Raw genomic sequence first — 12,363 nt, 5'->3', positions numbered from 1 at the left:
AGATACAAAGAAGAATTAGCCCTGGAATGTGAAGGACCCTCAGGATGCGGGGCCGGTGAACGTGTAAGGGACGGGGTCGGGGGGAGAGGGGTAATGGAATTGGGTCAGGACTGGGGGAGCTTAGCGTTGTCGGCGGAGTAAAGACCCAGGCGGTTTATGAAAGGAAGTCTTAATTAGAAAAGGAGGCGAGGAGGGCTTTGAAGGCGAGCCTAAGGAGCTTGAGCTTTTAGCTGGTCAGTGGACACAAAGCCATATATTATGCGATAGGTATTAAAGAGCAGCAACGCCTCCTGCAGTATCTACTGTTCTTGTGTGGCCGGCCGGCCCGGCCGCTTTGCCCCGGTCTCGGTCAAGCCCGAGGTGGCGGCCTAGAGGCTTGATGGACACGGTCGGCCTGATCCTTCGTGGTCTTCCAGCTTCCTGTTCGCCGCCCATTCCAGGTCCAGGAAGGCGGCAGCTTGTACCCCAGGTGGGGCCGTTTGCGCTCGCGCAGCGCCGAACGCACCTAGGTCCGCGGCGGCTCGGAGGGTTTGGGCGGGGAGGGGGGCAGGGCCTGGGCCGGCTCTCAGGGAGGAAGCGCGTCGTGCCGCTTGACCCCGGCAGCGTTCCGTACCGTCGCGGATCCGGCGGCGGGAATATGGCGGCCGTAACCGGGCCAGTAACGGAGAAAGTTTCCGACGAGACTGGCCTGTGCTAGAGCGTGCGGCCTCCGGCCCTCGACTCCCCTGGAGTCCCGCCTCCCCGCTCCGAGTCGCAGGCTCAGGCGCAAGGGCCCTCCCTTTACCGTGCTGGCCCCAGCGCCGACTCCGAGGGTTGAGAGAGTTGATAGCAGCGGCCGAGTCAGGTAGGTGGGCGAGGGGGTCACTGGCGAGGCGGTGAGACCTGGGCACAGTCACCGCCCAGGGCTCAGAGTGGTGCGGGCCCCAAGCTCCGCCCAGCCGGCCTCCCGGGGCGGAGGTAGGGATACCTGCCCGGAGAGAAGTTGATGGTGTGGGGTGGAGGATGGAAGGCGGGGCTCCTCTCCGTATCCCCCGGCAGTTCCCCACTCAGCTGGGTTATGGTCGACAACAGCGAGGCTTCTTCTTGGGCCTCCCACATCTTGCTAGGAGGAGGCAGAATGGAAGAATTGTTATTGCTGCCCTATTGCTGAGGGATTTAGTATTCGAGGTGCCATTCTCCTTGTATGAGATGGGTCCAAAGAGTTATTATCATGAATTCATAGAACCGAAGCACTGGAATTCCCCGACCCTGGGTGCTCAGTATGTTCTTTCAGCTTTTGACACTTCCCCTAGATGGGACGGAAATAGTTTCTGAGTCTAAAGACGTTGCACGTGATATAGTGTGTCTTGGATTCCCTAGAAGTAGGACATGAAAGAGAACTTGTTGGTTTGGAGGAATTTGGACGAATTAAGTGAAGGCTGGCATAGGCCGAGAGAGAAGCAAACCAATTAGACAACTCGTTTACTCTTTGTATATTAATACGTGCCCTATAACTGATTGGCATTGTTGTTAAATATAGTTATTTCTGCATCACTCTTTATTTCTTCAACAAGTACGTGTTGAATACCTACTTGGTGTCGAACTTTCTGCTAAACAGAAAGTACTTTCTGCTAAACAGTATTGTCTTCAATACTGGTGTACAGTATCGAAGACAGACTTTCAGAGACCTTTTGATCTAATGGGGAATGCAGATTTTAAACAGTTGATGGTCAATATTTTGCTGTTACAGAGGAAGTACATGGATCATATAAATGAGTCAAGGTGATTGCCCTAAGAAAATCATTTAAGCTGAGGCGTAAAGAGTAAAGAATAGGAGTGAGCCAGGTGTGAGGACTAGGATGGGGCCAAGAGGAGGGAAAGCAGTGCACCTGGAGAGGGAATAGCATTAGTATGGTTCAGAATTGAAAGGTCCGTATGGCTAGAATACAAGTTCAAGAGGAAGAATGGTAAGAGATGAGGCAGGAGAATTATGCATATCCAATGAGGAGAGTGTTATAAGGCATTTTAAGGAGTTTAGACTTTGTTGCTTAGAGTGATGGGAAGCCGCTGGGGGCTTTTACGTAACAGAATGATGTGACAAATTCTGGCTTTAAAAAAAGATACTTCTTGGAGAAGGGCAAGAGTGGATGCAAGGAGACATTCAACCATGACATGATGGTGGCCAGAACTGGGATTGTGACCTTGAGGATGAAAAGAAGTAGATACATTTAAGAGGTGTGCAAGAAAAAGAGTGGACAAGACTTGGGTGACGATTACATACAGGTGGTGAAGGAGAAGAGGGTTTAGAGTAGTACATAGGATTTTATAAAACAGACTCTGGCAGTTGTTAGTTAACTTTTCTTGTATTCAGATTGACTCTTCTGTGCTCCTTTTTTATCTGCCTCTCAAGGAATTTCCTACTGAATCATTAGTGATGGCAGACCCACTGAAAAGGTTTGCAGTGCTTTGTTGTTTTACTCTGATTCAGACTGTTTGTCTTTTGAAGAAGGTCAGAATGGGAAAAGACTTTTGTAAATTAGCTATTTAAAAATAATATTCTGTCATGTTGGTTTTGGCCTATAACAGGGTGGCTGCATATATTCCATGCTATGAATGTGCTGTACTTTATTATTTACGTGTTTTCCTTTACCTTTTTCTAAGCTTTTACCTCAGGGCAGAACCGAGCTAGTGCTCTTATTTCTGTCAGGTAGGTTAATATATATGTGTTTAAGTGTATAGTGAGAGAAGAGCCTAGGCTTGGGATTGAACATCCAAAGGATAGATTCAGAATGAAAACCCTGCAAGGAGACAGAGAGGAGAGATCAGTGAGTTAGGAAGAAAATCTGGAGTCTGGTCTTTGGAAGCTAAAGGAAGGGCAGGTTTCAGAAGGTGAAAGGAATCAAAAACGTCAAAGGTTGTTTGAGGAATGTGCAAGATAATGAGTGAAAAGAACCCATGGGATTTAGGAATTTGCAGGTTATTTTAGAACTTGGCAGAGCAGTTTGTTGTTGTGTGGTGGAAACCACTGTTTAGTTGGTATGAGAAGTAAAGCAGTCAAATATTGGCTGTCAAGAGGACCGAAGATTGAACTTGGAAGAGGAGATGAGGATTAGTGAGAATTGTTCAGTTTTGTTTGTTGTTTCTGTATTTTTTTTTTTTTGGTATCATTTTTTGATTTGTTTTGTTTTGTTTTGCTGTACGCGGGCCTCTCACTGTTGTGGCCTCTCCCGTTGCGGAGCACAGGCTCCAGACGCGCAGGCTCAGCGGCCATGGCTCACGGGCCCAGCTGCTCCGCGGCATGTGGGATCTTCCCGGACCGGGGCACGAACCCGTGTCCCCTGCATCGGCAGGCGGACTCTCAACCACTGCGCCACCAGGGAAGCCCTGGTATCATTTTTTAAAAAGAGCTTTGCAAATGGTTGTGTCAATGGATAAGAGAAGAGTTGGAGTTTAAAGAGAGAGGAGAGAGTGTGAAGTTCTGGAAGAGGCAGAGGGGAAGGGATACGTGTGTGGCTAAAAGATGTAGCTTTAGATAGGGAAGGGACAGCCTTCCTTTCTTGAATCAGGAAATGTAGATAGAGGTGAGTTTGTGGTGTTGGAAACTCAGGTAAGCTCCCTGCTGATGACTTCATTGGAGGCAAAGTCATCTGGTGAGAATTTGGTGGGAAGTGGATGTCAGAGATTTGAGGATAGGGAAAAGAGGTTTGCATAATCACAGAGAATGAGAGTGTGTTGACCAGAGAAACACAGAACTATGTCTCATGAGTTGAGTGGCAACCATTTAGTCTAGTGTGTGATTTTTTTTCTCCAACAGTGTTCAGTCATCTGAGCCCAGACTGTACCATCGACGTTTTGAGGACATATATTCCAACATATTTGTTGAATGATTATATAACACATAGAAGTAATGTTTAAAAAAATGCAATGCACTCTAGATACTATCAGTTTCTTAAGTAAAAAGATAAAACCTAAATATACCAAGGAAGATATTTTCTTTAGTGGTGTGTGGTTTCTTAAGAAATGATTGAATGAAAATGTAATTGAGGAAAAATTAGCATTCTTAGTTAATTAAATAAACTTAGCTGTAAAAAATATACATGTTGAACATGTAAATTAGTAATAATACTTGGAACCTCCCAGAGACCCTAAAGCTGTCACCCGGTGACATTCTTTTCCAGCCAAATGGGTAATTAAGAGTTAATTCCAAGTAATCTCATATTTCTCTTGGGTCTTTCTTTTAGTGTCCTGGTATTAGAAAGTATAAATAAGCTGATCACAAACTAGTTACTTTTTGAGTTTTTATTGATTGAGTTCTCTATGGATATTCAGTGTGACCCTGAGCCATTGCATGGATCATTTCTTCTGAAATAGCATACTAGAAAATTTGAAGAATTATGTAGTAGATAGTTAAATCATTTTTTGACTACATCATGTTTAAAGTGCAACTTGAAGGGGCACTTAAGATTGAAATAATTATCTGGGTCCTTTGACAAATAATTGTTGTGGTAACTTTTTAAAAGTAAAATTATAGTTTTAAAAATTTACCTTACAATAAATATTGGTCAGCATTCCAACTTTACAGTTTTGACTAGAAAGGTCCAGAATTGGTTTGCTACAAAGATTGTAGGTTTGATAATCAAAGTGATTTAGTAGAGGAAAAAGTACAGGGAGAATTATGGATCAACTTTAGTGACTGAGTAACTTTAATACAGTTAAACTTCTAATAAGTTTATTAGTTAAACACTGTTAGACCAAGATTTCATCGCATTTTAGAGGTGACTGGTAAAAAGATGTAGATGATTTTAGGCAGGTAGTAATGGTTGCTATTATTGGATACTGATGCTTTTCAAATTATAGGTAATGATGAGGTCCCTTGTTTCATTTAAGAATTGAGTAGCTTTCCATTGTGCCAGACGCATCTGCTACATCTAAGCTAAGTTGAATATCTCATCTTTGCATGTTGTTGAAAAACCACATATCGGAGTAAAAATGAATTATGTGAATTCCTCACCATCTCTGGAAAAACAGTTTCATTGATGGTGACTTAGTCATACAATCCTAGCATAGGATGAGTAGAAAAAAATCTCCATTTTTGTTTGGATAAACTGCAGAGTTTTTAAGCCAGAGACAATTACCATTAAGATACACACAAGTCACATTTTAAGCTGGGTTTCAGAACAAACTTTATTTCTCACTTATTCGTTATTTTGTATAAGGAAGATACATGTGAAAGGCAAATTACATAAAATTAACAACGAAATATTTTTTCTTCTTTTTAGATCACTACAAACAAATTCCACCAGAGAAAATGCTGAAGTAGGAGTTACAGAAACATTGGATTTGCTGGATGAAATACAAGCAGTTAATTTTTGTAACGTGGGGAGAAAGCCCAGATTGACAGATTAATGTGTAAATCACTGCGTTATTGCTTTAGTCATTGTCTCTATTTAGCAATGACAAGACTGGAAGAAGTAAACAGAGAAGTGAACATGCATTCTTCAGTGCGTTATCTTGGCTATTTAGCCAGAATTAATCTACTGGTTGCTATATGCTTAGGTCTTTATGTAAGATGGGAAAAAACAGCAAATTCCTTAATTTTGGTAATTTTTATTCTTGGTCTTTTTGTTCTTGGAATTGCCAGCATACTCTATTATTATTTTTCAATGGAAGCAGCAAGTTTAAGTCTATCCAATCTTTGGTTTGGATTCTTGCTTGGCCTTCTGTGTTTTCTTGATAATTCATCCTTTAAAAATGATGTGAAAGAAGAATCAACCAAATATTTGCTTCTAACTTCCATAGTATTAAGGATACTATGCTCTTTGGTGGAGAGAATTTCTGGTTATGTCCGTCATCGACCCACCTTACTAACCACAGTTGAATTTCTGGAACTTGTTGGATTTGCCATTGCCAGCACAACTATGTTGGTGGAAAAGTCTCTGAGTGTCATTTTACTTGTTGTAGCTTTGGCCATGCTGATTATTGACCTGAGAATGAAGTCTTTTCTAGCTATTCCAAACTTAGTTATTTTTGCAGTCTTGCTGTTTTTCTCCGCATTGGAAACTCCCCAAAATCCAGTTGCTTTTGCATGTTTTTTTATTTGCCTGATAACTGATCCTTTCCTTGACATTTATTTTAGTGGACTTTCAGTGACTGAAAGGTGGAAACCCTATTTGTACCGTGGAAGAATTTGCAGAAGACTTTCTGTTGTTTTCACTGGGATGATTGAGCTTACATTTTTCATTCTTTCAGCATTTAAACTTAGAGACACTCATCTCTGGTATTTTGTAATACCAGGCTTTTCCATTTTTGGAATATTCTGGATGATTTGCCATATTATTTTTCTTTTAACTCTTTGGGGATTCCATTCCAAATTAAATGACTGCCATAAAGTATATTTTACTCACAGGGTAGATAACAATAACCTAGATCGAATCATGGCATCCAAAGGGATGCGCCACTTTTGCTTAATTTCAGAGCAGTTAGTTTTTTTTAGTCTTCTTGCAACAGCAATTTTGGGAGCAGTTTCCTGGCAGGTAAGCTTACAGTTTGTTTATTATGTCAGTGCCTATGATATGTGATTAAATGCTTGCTTCAAGAGTTGAATTATTAGAATTGAAAGGTCAAGTTCCTGATTTCAGAAGTAGATGGTGGGGCACTTACTTAATTTTGTTCCTGGAATTGAAGTACTGAATGAATATTGACAGGATAATTTCACTTGCTTTCTAGCAAGAAGAACCAGAATATTAGGAATACTCAGCATGTGACATGCCTCCTGCCTTCTTATTGTGCATTAATGAAACACTCATGGATTAAAGATCCTTAGAATATTAACATTTGAAGGGTGCTTAGAGATTGTTCTTTAATTTTTTCACTTTACACATGAGGAAACTGAAAGCCAGAAAACATATCCAGAGTCACTGGTACTAGCCAGAACTAGGTTACCTAGCTTCTGTCTAGTCCATTGGTCTCCTCATTACATTTCTTTTATATAGTCATTTTCCTAAGATTTTATGTAAAAGGTGATTAGTTATATAATAACATATCAGATTCTTAATTACAGATTAGAGCCTCTCCTAAGAAAGAAAAAAACTAGTTTTTCAATACATTTGCTTCCCACAATATGTTTTTGTTTTTTTTTTTAAAAAGGTCTTTTGTAGACAAAGACATTCAAACTATATGGCTAGAGTTTATATCTGTAGTTTATATCAGTCTTCCATTCTCTGAACATTTATTGACTGTACTGTATATCAGGTACTGTACTGGTGCTGAAGATCTTGAGATGAGTAAAAAATGTCTCCGTCATTAAAGAAGGCACAATCTCTAATGGGAGGCGGAAGAGGCAAGGCACGTAAACCAATAATTATTATTACAGTGTCACAAATACTGTAATTTGGGTACATTAGGTTGTGATATAGGGCAAAAATGAAGGTGAATTTTGCTTGGTGCAGTTCTCTGCTTTGCACCAGTTGCAGCAGAGTGATTTGTTGATGTGAGTGTCTGAAGAGGAGATGTGGAGACTTGCCTGGGAATGGTACATTTTAGTCATTGTGGGCTAGGGCATGGAGCCTGTGTGGGAGTCAACCAGATGATTAAAAAAGAAAAAATCATGGGTGTTGCCTGAGGATATCTTACTCTATTTGCCAGTGCTAGGGACTATCAGAACGATGATGATGGATGAGAACTCTACCAAGAGTTCTCATTCCTCTTCCTCTCTTCTCTCCTTCCTGTTAGCTCCTTTCCCAGCCCAACATTTTTTTAATTCCAAATCTGCCTCATTCATGCTTGACACCTTTCTAATCATCAAATCCTGAAACCAAATATTTTGTAAGTCACCAAATTCTTGTTTTCTCATACAAGTGGTCTTAAACATGGTGTGTGTACTACTGGAGATACACAGAAGCTTTCCAATGAGTCTGTCAGCAAAGATAATTTTAAGACAGTTTCTAGATTCTCACCTTCCAGTCAACTGTTTCTTAAAGTTTTATCTACTTGAGATAGGTGTGGAGTGGTATCTAATTGTGATTTTAATTTGCGTGTCTCTAATGACTAATGATGTTGAGCATCTTTAATGTGTGTATTAGTCATTCACTTACCTTTGCTGAAGTATCTATTCAGATCTTTTTTTGATCTAAATTGGGTTGTCTTCTTATGATTGAATTTTTTTTAACATCTTTATTGGAGTATAATTGCTTTACAATGGTGTCTTAGTTTCTGCTGTATAACAAAGTGAATCAGCTATACATATACATATATCCCCATATCTCCTCCCTCTTGCGTCTCCCTCCCACCCTCCCTATCCCATCCCTCTAGGTGGTCACAAAGCACCCAGCTGATCTCCCTGTGCTATGCGGCTGCTTCCCACTATCTATTTTACATTTGGTAGTGTATATATGTCAGTGCTACTCTTCACTTCGTCTCAGCTTACTCTTCTCCCTCCCTGTGTCCTCAAGTCCATTCTCTATGTCTGCGTCTTTATTCCTGTCCTGTCCCTACGTTCATCAGAACCTTTATTTTTTTTTTTAGATTCCATATATATGTGTTAACTTACAGTATTTGCTTTTCTCTTTCTGACTTACTTCACTCTCTGTGACAGACTCTGGGTCCATCCACCTCACTACAAACAACTCAATTTCATATCTTTTTATGGCTGAGTAATATTCCATTGTATGTATGTGCCACATCCTCTTTATCCATTCATCTGTCGATGGACACTTAGGTTGCTTCCACATGCTGACTATTGTAAATAGAGTTGCAGTGAACATTGTGGTACATGACTCTTTCTGAATTATGGTTTTCTCAGGGTATGTGCCCAGCAGTGGGATTGCTGGGTCATATGGTAGTCCTATTTTTAGTTTTTTAAGGAACCTCAATACTGTTCTCCATACTGGCTGTATCAGTTTACATTCCCACCAACAGTGCAAGAGGGTTCCCTTTTCTCCACACCCTCTCCAGCATTTGTTGTTTGTAGATTTTTTAATGATGGCCATTCTTACTGGTGTGAAGTGATACCTCATTGTAGTTTTGATTTGCATTTCTCTAATGATTAGTGATGTTGAGCATCTTTTCATGTGTTTGTTGTCAGTCTGTATATCTTCTTTGAAGAAATGTCTACTTAGGTCTTCTGCCCATTTTTGGATTGGGTTGTCTTTTTTTGATATTGAGCTGCATGAGCTGCTTGTATATTTTGGAGGTTAATCCTTTGTCAGTTGCTTTGTTTGAAAATATTTTCTCCCATTCTGAGGGTTGTCTTTGCGTCTTGTTTATGTTTTACTTTGCTGTGCAAAAGCTTTTAAGTTTCTTAGATCCCATTTTTTTGGTTTTTATTTCCATTTCTCTAGGAAGTGGGTCGAAAAGGATCTTGCTGTGATTGATGTCATAGAGTGTTCTGCTATGTTTTCCTCTAAGAGTTTTATAGTGTCTGGCCTTACTTTTAGGTGTTTAATCCATTTTGAGTTTATTTTTGTGTATGGTGTTAGGGAGAGTTCTAATTTCATTCTCTTACATGTAGCTGTCCAGTTTTCCCAGCACCACTTTTTGAAGAGGTTGTCTTTTCCTCATTGTATATTCTTGCCTTCTTTATCAAAGATAAGGTGACCATACGTGCATGTGTTTATCTCTGGGCTTTCTATCTTGTTCCATTGATCTGTATTTCTGTTTTTGTGCCAGTACCATACTGTCTTGGTTAGTGTAGCTTTGTAGTGTAGTCTGAAGTCAGGGAGCCTGATTCCTCCAGCTCAGTTTTTCTTTCTCAAGATTGCTTTGGCTATTCGGGGTCCTTTGTGTCTCCCTACAAATTGTGAAATTTTTTGTTCTAGTTCTCTTAAAAATGCCAGTGGTAGTTTGATAGGGATTCCATTGAATCTGTAGATTGCTTTGGGTAGTATAGTTATTTTCACAATGTTGATTCTTCCAATCCAAGAACATGGTCTATCTCTCAATCTGTTGGTATCATCTTTAATTTCTTTCATGAGTGTCTTACAGTTTTTTGCATACAGGTCTTTTGTCTTCTTAGGTAGGTTTATTCCTAGGTATTTTATTCTTTTTGTTGCAGTGGTAAATGGGAGTGTTTCCTTAATTACTCTTTCAGAGTTTTCATCATTAGTGTATAGGAATGCAAGAGATTTATGTGCATTAATTTTGTATCCTGCTACTTTACCAAATTCATTGATTAGCTCTACTAGTTTTCTGGTAGCATCTTTAGGATTCTCTGTGTATAGTATCATGTCATCTGCATACAGTGAAAGCTTTACTTCTTTTCCAATTTGGATTCCTTTTATTTCTTTTTCTTCTCAGATTGCTGTGGTTAAAACTTCCAAAGCAATGTTGAATAATAGTGGTGAGAGTGGGCAACCTTGTCTCGTTCCTGATCTTAGTGGAAATGGTTTCAGTTTTCACCATTGAGGACTATGTTGGCTGTGGGTTTGTCATATCTGGCCTTTATTATGTTGAGGTAAGTTCCCTCTATGCCTACTTTCTGGAGAGATTTTATCATAAATGGTGTTGAATTTTGTCAAAAGCTTCTTCTGCATCTATTGAGATTATCATATGGTTTTTATCCTTCGATTTGTTAATATGGTGTATCACATTGATTGATTCACAATAATGAAGAATTCTTGCATTCCTGGGATAAACCCCACTTGATCATGGTGTATGATCCTTTTAATGTGCTGTTGGATTCTGTTTGCTAGTATTTTGTTGAGGATTTTTGCATCTATGTTCTTCAGTGATATTGGCCTGTAGCTTTCTTTTTCTGTGACATCTTTGTCTGGTTTTGGTATCAGGGTGATGGTGACCTCATAGAATGAGCTGGGGAGCATTCCTCCCTCTGCTATACTTCGGAAGAGTTTGAGAAGGTTAGATGTTAGCTCTTCTCTAAATGTTTGATAGAATTCGCCTGTGAAGCCATCTGGTCCTGGGCTTTTGTTTGTTGGAAGGTTTTTAATCACAGTTTCAATTTCAGTGCTTGTGAGTGGTCCGTTTATATTTTCTATTTCTTCCTGGTTCAGTCTCGGAAGGTTGTGCTTTTCTAAGAATTTGTCCATTTCTTCTAGGTTGTCCATTTTATTGGCATAGAGTTGCTTGTAGTAATCTCTCATGATCCTGTGTATTTCTGTGGTGTCAGTTGTTAGTTCTCCTTTTTCATTTCTAATTCTGTTGATTTGAGTCTTTTCCCTTTTTTTCTTGATGAGTCTGGCTAATGGTTTATCTATTTTGTTTATCTTCTCAAAGAACCAGCTTTTAGTTTTATTGATCTTTGCTATTGTGTCCTTCATTTCTTTTTCATTTATTTCTCATCTGATCTTTATGATTTCTTCCCTTCTGATAACTTTGGGTGTTTTTTTGGTTATTCTTTCTCTAATTGCTTTAGGTGTAAGGTTAGGTTATTTGAGATGTTTCTTGTTTCTTGAGGTAGGATTGTATTGCTATAAACTTCCCTCTTAGAACTGCTTTTGCTGCATCCTATAGGTTTTGGGTTGTCATGTCCACATTGTCATTTGTTTCTAGGTACTTTTGGATTTCCTCTTTGATTTCTTCAGTGATCTCTTGGTTATTAAGTAACATATTGTTTAGCCTCCATGTGTTTGTATGTTTTAAAGATTTTGTCCTGTAATTGATATCTAGTCCTATAGCATTTGGTCAGAGAAGGTACTTGATACGATTTCAATTTTCTTAAATTTACTAAGGTGTGATTTGTAACCCAAGATATTATCTATCCTGGAGAATGTTCCATGAGCCCTTGAGAAGAAAGTGTATTCTGTTGTTTTTGGATGGAATGTCCTATAAATATCACTTAAGTCCATCTTGTTTAATGTATAATTTAAAGCATGTGTTTCCTTATTTATTTTTATTTTGGATGATCTGTCTGTTGGTGAAAGTGGGGTGTTAAAGTCCCCTACTATGACTGTCTTCCTGTCAATTTCCTCTTTTATGGCCGTTAGAATTTACCTTAGGTGTTGAGGTGCTCCTATGTTGGGTGCATAAATATTTACAATTGTTATATCTTCTTCTTGGATCGATCCATTGATCATTATGTAGTGTCCTTCTTTGTCTCTTGTAGTAGTTTTTATTTTAAAGTCTGTTTTGTCTGATATGAGAATTGCTACTTCAGCTTTCTTTTGATTTCCATTTGCATGGAATATCTTTTTCCATCCCCTCACTTTCTGTCTGTATGTGTCCCTAGGTCTGAAGTGGGTCTCTTGTTGACAGCATAAATATGGGTCTTGGTTTTGTATCCATTCAGCCTATGTCTTTTGGTTGGAGCATTTAATCCATTTACATTTAAGGTAATTATCGATATGTATGTTCCTATTTCCATTTTCTTAATTGTTTTGGATTTGCTATTGTAGGTCCTTTCCTTCTCTGTTTCCTGCCTAGAGAAGTTCC

The 12,363-nt window shown here is 39.4% G+C and overlaps 1 protein-coding gene across 2 annotated transcripts in view; it reads left to right on the top strand.

Moving 5' to 3' along the window:
• Positions 1 to 373: 373 nt before the first annotated feature.
• TMEM168 (transmembrane protein 168) overlaps positions 374 to 12,363 on the top strand; it is a 51,394-nt gene continuing 39,404 nt past the window's right edge. The window contains exons 1-2 of one of the 2 annotated variants that reach the window (XM_082846154.1): positions 374 to 440; positions 5,259 to 6,512. In XM_082846154.1, the coding sequence (XP_082702280.1) occupies positions 5,385 to 6,512 (1,128 nt within the window). In that variant the 5' untranslated portion in view covers positions 374 to 440; positions 5,259 to 5,384. Of the gene's footprint in view, positions 441 to 645; positions 845 to 5,258; positions 6,513 to 12,363 lie in introns of those variants that run through there. The other variant, XM_082846153.1, reaches the window with a different exon arrangement.

Source organism: Leucopleurus acutus, assembly GCF_964270905.1.
Source record: "Leucopleurus acutus genome assembly, chromosome: 9".
Lineage (NCBI taxonomy): Eukaryota > Metazoa > Chordata > Mammalia > Artiodactyla > Delphinidae > Leucopleurus > Leucopleurus acutus.
This window is presented reverse-complemented; position numbering and strand designations above follow the sequence as displayed.